Source organism: Pteropus vampyrus, unplaced genomic scaffold (assembly GCF_000151845.1).
Source record: "Pteropus vampyrus isolate Shadow unplaced genomic scaffold, Pvam_2.0 Scaffold90, whole genome shotgun sequence".
Taxonomy (NCBI): Eukaryota; Metazoa; Chordata; class Mammalia; order Chiroptera; family Pteropodidae; genus Pteropus; species Pteropus vampyrus.
Window position 1 is genome coordinate 666,548 of NW_011888871.1, and position 9,153 is coordinate 675,700.

Genomic DNA, 9,153 nt, shown 5'->3' on the forward strand with positions numbered 1-9,153 from the left:
GGCCGTCAGCCCCAGGTCTGCCTGACCCGATGAGCCCCTCGCCCTGGCCTCAGGCAGGCCTCTGTCACGGCCCAGCTCTGCCCTGGGGCCCAGGTCGTCCCTTCCCCCGGGAAAACAGGCGGTCCCCAGCAGGTGGTGTGGGTCCTTGGGCTGTGTGGGTGTCAACAGGTAGCTAAGTGGACAATGCCCGCTCCCTCTTTCTTCCCCAGGCATGGAGCCTGCGGGGCCTGGCTCTGAGCAGGCCTCCCGGAGTCCCCCCTACTGGCCCACCGGGCATGTTGGACCTGGAACGCCCAGCCGCTGATGGCCCTGGCTGGGAGCCTCTGCTGGCCACTCAGCCTGGGCTACCCAAGGACCTTGGGTGGGTCACCCGGAGGGTCAGGTCAAGGTTGCGGACTCTTGCAGGATATGTGGGCAGGACCTCAGACTTCATCAGGGTCCCCTTCCCCATCTGTACCTTTCTGCCACCTGTTTGCATCTACCTGGGTTTTAGGGTCACACACCATTAACCGTATCTTTGGGTTTCCTGTTCCAACATCAGGACAGAGCCGTGGAGTGACGCGCTAGCTCTACCGGGCCTTAATTAGCACAAAACCTCCACAGGAACACAGACTCACATCTTAATAAGGCTCCCTCCGCTTTTGTCAACTCGTGACAGAGAAAAGGGCCACGCAGGCTGCTTTCATAGTAGTTATGTGAAATAATTTCTGAAGATATCACCCACTATGCTACTCAATGGTCCTTGGATATGATTCGCGAAAAAAAAAATCCCTTTTAAAATTAAATATAAAGAAAAATTGTTTTGGTCCCAAAGAGCTAAAATGTTTTGATTAGATAAGGTTATAAGAATCTGCTGGCTTTCTCTTTTTTCCTTGGCTGCTGGGATGCTCAGAGATAAATTTATTGCTCAATCTGAGAGACTAAACTGACCCAGACAACTAAAATGTTTGTTTTCCTTTCCTGATACACTGTTTGATTTTTCTATTGATTTTAACAGCTAAGTTAAGTTTCTTTTAGCGATAACTTTTCTCAAATTTCTTATGAAAGGGGTTTGCTTCTGACAGACAGAGACCGTCCTCTCCCCGGTCATGGTGAGGATGAAAGGGGGCGGGAGAGGGCAGGGCCATGGCAAAGCGTGGCTGAGTCCGTGGGCGCTCTGCAGGGCTTTACCTGGAGGAGCTGGCCGAAGAGGAAGCTCGCTCGCGAGAGGCGGGGACTGACCCGTGGGTCGCTGGTGGAAAGCGGTTCCTCGGGCTGCAGAGTGTTCTGAAACCAGCGTGTCCATCAGTCAGACCCTTGGGCTTGGCAGGACACGTGAGCACCGCTGAGAACCAGAGACGTGTCCCCGAGCCCCTGTGCTTAGGGGTTTGAAGTGGCCGTCGGGGAATCAAGGCCTCCAGCCGGAAGCAGCTGGGGACGGTAACTGGCGCCCGAAACCCGCTCCCGCAGAGCCGGGCCAGCAGAGGGAAGGCCCGTGTGCCGGCTGGACCACGAGCCCTGGCTCAGCCTTCACCGTCGGGGCGGGGGAGGGCGCACAGGGCGGGCTCCTCCTGGAGCGTGTCCCGTGCCTGAGAACCCAGTCCCCGTCACCCTTCATCCCCACGCACTACCGGCTCCCGTCTGTGACCCCCAAAGTTTCAAGGAGGCCCGTGTGGGTGGGGTGGGGACCTACCCGGAGTGCTCGTAGGGTGTGGTGGGCACTGTCGGCCTCCTCCCGCGTGCCCCTGTGCATCAGACGCTGCAGCTTGACCAGGAGGAGCTGCTGGGCTCTAGGGGGCGACAGGGGGGTGGCAGAGCCTCAGGGCCAGAGCCGATCCTGGGCAGGGGGCCCCGTGAGGGCGGGAGCTCTGAGCCTTGGGCACCCTGGGGCGCACACGGCGCCCCGAGTCTGGGCTTGGATCCCGCCTCAGCCGCTGACTCGAGGATGGGCTGTGAGCCGTGGCTCGGCCACCTGGCTGCGGGGAGCCGTGGCTCCGTCCGTACCCTGTGCCCAGTGAAGCTGCCCTTGGGCTGGTCCGAGCAGCACTGGTAGTCTGCGGGGGCTCTGACGCCGCCTGTGCGCCCAGTCGGGGGACGCCGATGCTCGGCCCTGGTGGCCACCGCCCCTGCCGAGTATGGAACCACGTCGAGGAGGAAATAGCTAGCGGATGGGGCCTCACTCCTGACAGAGCAGAAGCCCCCCGCCCCGTGAGCCTGCTGCCAAGCTGCCCAGCCCCCGGCCCCCGGCCCAGGTCCCGGCCGCACCGGCTGTAGCTGGGTATGGTGCCCAGGTCCAGGTCGTGGTCCGTGAAGGGGTCGACACGCGCACACAGCCACTCGTGCCTGTCCTGGTACATGGTGTCGCGGACATGCACGACGTCATCACACTTCAGGGACATGGAGCAGGCGTCCAGCTGGCTGGAGATGTTTAGGTTCAGCCGGATGTAGAAGGAGTCCCCAGACGTGATGAGGCCCTCGTCCATGTCCTTCAGCAGCTTCCGGTATCCTGGGGAGGGACGGGAGGTGGGAGCAGATTTGGGGGCCGCCACCCCCAGATAACGCGCCGTGTGATTCCTCTTGGAGCTGGTGGCCAGTGAGATGTCTGTGCTCCCCGATGAGTGAGGGGATGTCATCTGTGGGTCCCCCTTTGTCTCGGCTGCCAAGAAGCTCGGAGCTAAGTTCTGTGCCAAGCTGCAGCAACTCCATGCCCCCTGCTGGCTTCCGTGCCTCCCCCCACCGCATGCTGCTCACGTTTGACGGTCTCCCCTTAACTGATGCATAACTTACACACGGTAAGTAGCATCGTCCTTAAGTATCCAGCTTGATGAGTGTCCACAGGGGTCCGCACCTGGGCCAGGACCCCTCAGCACCCTCTCCCACGCCCTGCCGACACCCTGCATGATGACGGCTGCCCTGACTGTGCCCAGCCCGGACCAGCTGTGCCGCGCTTCACAGAGACGGCGGCCACAGCAGGTGCTCCTGCGCGTCTGGCTCTGGCTGCTCGTCGTGTCCGAGCCATCGTGACGCTGCAGGGGCGTCCCTGCTCTTCCTCATCGCCGTCTAGTGCTCCGCACGGCGCTCTCTCTTTCTCTCTCGTGTGCCCCAGTGCTGTTCCCAGCTCTGGCTCCTGCGCTAACCCTGCCATCGACACCCCGCACGCATCTTCGGCGGCCGAGTGATTCCTGTCTCTCAGCTCGTCACCGCGGTAGCCCGATCAGGGCACCGGCTACGTATGCTGGAGCTTTAGCACACGCTGCCAAACGGTTTTCCAGAGTAGCGGGACCATGGCACGTGCCGTTCTAACCTTATTTAACGTCACCGTCCTTCAGTGTCGAATTTTACAAATCCCTTTAGAAGGGAGTGGGGCGTGAACCACGCACACGCACACGTAAATCGTAACGCCCACGCTGGAGTCTGCCTGCATGCAGAGAGCTGCATGACGCAGAGAAAGCCCACGGGTCCTCAGTGCCAAGCCTGGAAATCACTCGTCACGTGCCCACCCCCCACTGGGAGACCTGAGCCGTGGGGTCGCCTGGTCATGCCCATGGGGAATGGGGGATTCCTGGCCAGGCCCCCGCCTCACGCGTCGTGGTAAGGCCAATCACCCGCCGAGCTCCTTGCCACCTGGGGTGGTCCCTATGGACGGGACCCTGCCAGAGGGAGCTGTCCCTCCACCAACATCCAGACCGCGGGCTGGGTCGCCACACGATCTGGGAACCGCTCACGCCACGCTGGGTGGTTCTGCCCGCCCGCGGCAGGGCACCTCCCAGGGACTTTCTCCTGGCCTGAAAAGCCCGCCCGGGCGAGGGGAGGCGCCTGCCCTGCATGAGGAGAAGGGGTCTTGTTTGGGGTCAGCCTCGTTAGCATCTTCGCACTGAGACTGGGCGCTGCCAGGAAGGAGTGCGGGGGGCGGGCAGGCAGCAGTGGGGAGCAGCCAGAGAGAAGCGGCTGTTTACACTCTGCTGAAACATTCATGAGCCCTGGTGGTTAAAAATAGGATCCAGCTGCAGAGGTAATCACGCAGGACGAAACTCGGAGGTGAGAACGCAGGCTGCGGGAGACGGAGGACAAAGTCGGGGCTCGCTGCCTGGTGTCCTGGCCCGGGACGAGGCTCGGGGAAGAGGCTGCTGGGGGCCAGACCAGAAGTGGGGCGGCCTGGCTGTCCGGGAACCAGGAACCACAGTGCAAAAGGCCTGGCCTTCAGCGTGGCTCAGTGGCTGAGCTCGTGCCACAGCGGCCACCCAGAGGCGCTGCTGACGTCAGGGCTGGGGAGCCTGGCAGAGGAAGCGAGCATTGGCCTGGCAGGCAGAGGGGGGAGCGGGCCAGCGGGGGACACGGCCCTGTCCTCCTCCCGCCGGGTCCGGCGGTCCGCCTGTGGCTGGGCCTGCTGTGTGCACATGAGCTGGGTGGACAGCCGAGGCGTGCGGGCAGGTGGGAGCCCTCCCCTGCCCACCCTGCCACTCCTGCCCCGTGGAGCCTGCCGACGGGGCCGGGCCGGCTTCTTCCTCCGCCGAACAGATGGGGAAGCAGAGAACGCCTGCCTAGCCCCCCGTTCCCGCCCGGGTCGGGTGCCCGGCTGGCTGCAGCCCAGCGCAGGGGACTCTGGTGGCCTCACCTTCCTGGTTGACCTTGTAGTGCAGTGTGACGGGGCCGCTGCACCTCTGGATGGTCCAGTGCACCTCCTCCTTCGTGCAAGTGTCCAAGGGGACGCTCTGCTTCTCGCCTTTGATGCAGCCCTCCAGCTGCGTACCAAAGACACACTGCTGTCCTCGGCTCCACGGGGAGCAGAGCTGCAGGGGTGAGCCTCCCCCCAAGGACGTGGAAGCATTTCTCCCCAGCACCAAGCAGCCCAGCGGGGCCGGGAGTAGAAAGCACCCCGCTTCGACGGGCTCATGTGCCTGCTGTGTCTCCCCCACCCCCGCAGAGCACACGCGTGCTGCCGTGTGTGTGTGTGTGCGCGCGTGCAGCCGCGTGTGTGTGCGTGTGCGCGCATGCACGCACGTGTGTGTGCGTGTGCCTGTGCGTGCGTGCGCGCATGTGCGCGTGCGTGCACGCATGTGTGTACGTGTGTGTGTGTGCGCGTGCACACGCGTGTGCACAGGGTCTGGAAACACCAGTGAGGAGTTGCGAAGAGCCTGGAGAAGGACTCCTGGCGAGGTGCTGACAGCCCTGTCACCTTCCGGCTCCCTCCTCCTGGCCGGGAACCCACAGCACCGTGGAGGCGTGGCGGTGGGGGGGTCGTACCGGCCAGCGGTGCAGAGGGCACAGGGAGAGCCGCGTGCCCACGCCCAAGCCCCGACTCTCACCAGCAGCAGCTGGTGGCCCTCGCGGAGGCCCGCCTTCTCGGCCAGGGAGCCCGGCTTGACTGAGTGGACGAAGCTTCCGCGTGCGTTGCCTCCGAGCAGGGTCAGCTGCGAGATGAGGCTGTCGCCGGCCAGCGTGGTGTGCTGCATGGAGGGCCCGGCACCCCGCATGCGCCCCACGGACGTCACCGATGGCCGGAAGGGTCTGGGTCAGGAAAGCACGCAGCGGTCAGGTGGCTGGAGTCAGGACGCCCCTGCCAGGGCCGGGGCGGCCGCAGGGGCGGCCTCCTGGGTTGTCTGAGGCCCAGGGGAGTTGCGCCCGGCAGCCACCGTGAGAGCCGGCTGGCACTGGCTCCCCAGCGAAAACAGACGCCCACCCGGCCACAGAGGGACCACCGGGAGCGGGAGACGCTGTGGCCGGGGGACCCGAGGTCACGCACGGGCCCCCTGCGGTGCCAGGCGCACGGGCCACTCTGTGTCACCGGTGGGGCCTGGCCATCGTGACACTGCCGTTTTGCTACTTGGTCTCTAGAAGGTGTGTGGCCCTGGGCAAGGCCGTCCCCTGGGCCTGGCCGGGGAAGTGACTGCTCATTGCCCGGGGTTCCCGGACAGGAATCCCAGGGGGATTCAGGGTGCCGATGGACCCTCTGTGGGGGAACCTGGGGCGCGAGCGGCCGTGACCTCGGCCTGCCCCAGCCCAGCCCCGCCCCCCCACGACCACAGTACCTTTCTAGAGAGAACTTCCTGAACATGAGGTTGACCTGCTCCAGGTCGTAGGCGTCCAGGCCCTCGGACTGGTGGGAGGAAGAGGAGGAGTGGATGGAAGGGGGCCCGAAGGAGTTGCGCTCGTGGCTGTCATCTGCAGAGGAGGGGGCCCCGCAGGGCCGGGCCACGTGGGGCAGGCGGTCAGGGGCCTGGGTCCCGGGGATCCCCCCCCGGCAGGGAGGCTTGGAGAAGGGGCCGTGTCAGTCAGCACCCCGGTCCCTGAGGCCCCGGGGGCGTGGGGCCCAGCCCGCGCACCCGCTTCAGCGGAGCCACTCCCCTGCCTCTGCGAGCCCCTTTGTAGGAAGCTCGCCAGCTACTTGGTTTCTAAAGACCCCTTTTGTTATCTGGGAAAAGGCTTCCGTTAGCAGCTGCTAGTTCTGTTTCTGAATTGGGGTCCGTGTCTCCATTTTGGGGCTACCTGAGGTCTCCCCACCCCCTCCCAGCTTCCTGGCCTGTGGGCCCACACAGACGCCCCCTCCCCAGCTTGGCGGGGCCGAGCGCCTGGGGGAAAGGCACCCTGCTCGGCTCAGGCTGCAGGCTCTGCACGCCTTGCTCTGGGCTGGTGACAAGCTCTTCTGCAAAAGGAGTTTGTCCCCGGCACTGCGGAACGCTCTGGACGGCTGCCCAGAGTTCTCGGCAGCCCCCTCCCCCCGCCCAGGGCTCCTCCTGCCTCTCCTCACGCAACCTCCATTAGGTGCTAACCTCTCTTTAACACTTGACAGCTTCTGATGGCCCCCAATTAAAGACAGCCACTAATCTTTCACTTTATCTGCTGGCAGCCTGAGCTGGCAGCAGCAGAGGCAGGGCGGGGAATCCAGCCTCCATGCTGCTGGCTCTGCGGGGGCCGGGGGACACTGCCGCCATCCCACGGACACTGCCGCCATCCCACGGCGCCTGGCCATCTCCTGAGGCTCCAGATCTGTACGTCTGCACTAGTGAAGCCCACAGGTCCCCGGCCGTCCCCAGTCTCTGCCACGGCAAGGACGGGGACGTGAGTCTGTGTCCTGTGCTCCTGTAACAGGGCCTGGCGAGGCGTGGAGATGCGGGGTGTGCGGGACAGACTGGACCCCCTGGCTCTAAGGGGAGTGGCCGGGGCCACACTCTCCCTGGAGACCGAGCCCCTGTTCCCGGCATTCTGTGTAGCACACTCTGGGCCAAGGGAACATCATGCCAGCTCTGCCGGGGGGCGATTCAGGGTAACTACGTACCCCCAGTCTTCCCAGGGCTCGCCAGCCCCACACCTCCGAGTTCAGAAGATGAGAAACAGCCCCAACTGGCCGCATCTCCCTGCCTCCCCTGCCCCGTCCCTACTCGTCCTGTTCAGGTCGGTTAACAGCTTAGTGCACGGGTTCTTACGCGTTCGCCCTGCTCCGGGCCACCTGTGCCCTCCTGTTCCTTCATCTAAGGCTGCTGATTCTGCCAGCTCAGGACAGAACGGCATGTCTGCGAAGTCACTGAGTCAGTTAACCGGACCAGGCACATGGGGCGGGCCCTCGTGTGGAGCTGGCCACAAGCACGGGCCTCGTCTCTCTGAGCCCCAGATGCAACTGTGACGCGTGTGTGCAGCCGGGTGGCTGCTGCCTGCAGAACACAGGCCGGGCCCCTGCGGGCGCCTGGGACCCCGACAGCTCACAGGGACGGAGGCCCGGCCTCCGGGCACAGACGGCACCTGTGCACCGCTGCCTGCAAATCCACTGCACGCGCCTTTCCTGAGGACCCACTACGCGCCGGGCTCCGTCAGCATGCACGACACGGCTGGACCCACTGGGCACCTACCGTCAAAGTCCAAGGCCTCGAACCCGCCACTGTCGTTGTCCTCTTCAATCGTGCTACAGGACACAAGGGAGGCAGCGAGGACGAGCGTGAGAGCAGGACACGGGGTGGGCGAGGACAAGCCTGTGACAGCTCCGTGGCTCTGAGCCGCCCGTGGGGGAGGGGGCGTTCCCAGAGCACCCTAGCTTCCGAGAGGCCTCGGTTCTGGGGGCAGACGGATGGCGGATGGACAGCAGGCGGGTGGGGGGAGGGCTGGGGGCGCTGGACGCCCTGCCGGAGGTGAGGAGGGGCAGGAAGAGCAGGCAAGGAGTCCCCGGCACCCCACTCCCCCTTGTCTGACATACAGGACTGACCCCACTGGGACTCGGTGGGCTGCAGTGTGTGACAGGCCGAAAGAGCTGGTCCCCAGAGCTCTCGGTGGCTCCTGTGCGGCTCTAGTGCCAGAGCAACAGGTGCCAGCCCCACCCCCGGCCCTCAGCCCCGCCTGGCTCTAGGTCCTCCTGAAACCAGCCATCCTGGACTTTGAGTGTGATGTGCACAACATCTGGCTGCTTGGTGACATCTGGATGCCCAGGATGCCCAGGCCTACCTCTGCTGTCGTTTTGCTAGTGGGGGACACTGACGGTTTCCAAGAGGTGAGGAAAGGGGAGACGGGGCAGGGGCTGGGGGGCCTTTCATGGGGTCTCTCACTCTTTGGCAGAAAAGTCCTGGGGCCTTGGAGCAGAGGACACTGATTTCTGGGTAGCGTGGGACGAAGCGGTGGAGGTTGGTCACTCGCTAGCCAGCTGGGTGCCCCTGGGGAGGCCAGTCCCCTTCTCCGAGCCTTAGCCGCCTCATCGTCAGGCGGGCGCTGTCCTGCCTCCTCCCCGCACCTGCCACCCACCTCCGGTGAGGCGCATCTTCCTTGTAGCGTCTCACGATGGAGTCGTTTCCCGGGGGCTCGGCCGTGATCGACATGATGCTGGACCGGCTCCGATGGGGCTGCTGTAGACGCACACGCAGGTGGGTCACGGGGCGCCGGAAGTCTGCACGGCCGCACCCCACCGCACAGACAGCATGCATGGCCACCGAATCTAACTCGGATGCGGCCCCGCTCCGATGCAGGGCTGGGAGCCCGCAAGCTGGTTCTCAGCGGTGACCTTGGCCAGGGGAGGCTTGTGCTCGGCCTGGAGTGACCGAGCTTCGTGCCCATCTGCGTGGCCATCTGTGTGCACATCTGCCTGCCTCAGGAGGGAGGCGGGGAGGACACAGGCGGGAAGAGCCCAGGCTCGGGAGCCAAAGCGCTGCCTTGTACCCCAGACACGCTGGGTCCGTGTCCCTGGGCTGTGCCGGC

The 9,153-nt window shown here is 64.6% G+C and overlaps 1 protein-coding gene across 1 annotated transcript in view; it reads right to left on the minus strand.

The window, feature by feature from the left end:
• Positions 1–9,153, minus strand: part of CARD11 (caspase recruitment domain family member 11) — a 31,207-nt gene that overhangs the window by 5,777 nt on the left and 16,277 nt on the right. The window contains exons 10-17 of the mRNA XM_023532756.1: positions 8,704–8,947; positions 7,824–7,876; positions 6,009–6,141; positions 5,286–5,487; positions 4,595–4,721; positions 2,245–2,485; positions 1,673–1,769; positions 1,100–1,266 (exon numbers count right to left, since the gene is read on the minus strand). Coding sequence (XP_023388524.1) covers positions 1,100–1,266; positions 1,673–1,769; positions 2,245–2,485; positions 4,595–4,721; positions 5,286–5,487; positions 6,009–6,141; positions 7,824–7,876; positions 8,704–8,947 — 1,264 coding nt within the window. The remainder of the gene's footprint in view (positions 1–1,099; positions 1,267–1,672; positions 1,770–2,244; positions 2,486–4,594; positions 4,722–5,285; positions 5,488–6,008; positions 6,142–7,823; positions 7,877–8,703; positions 8,948–9,153) is intronic.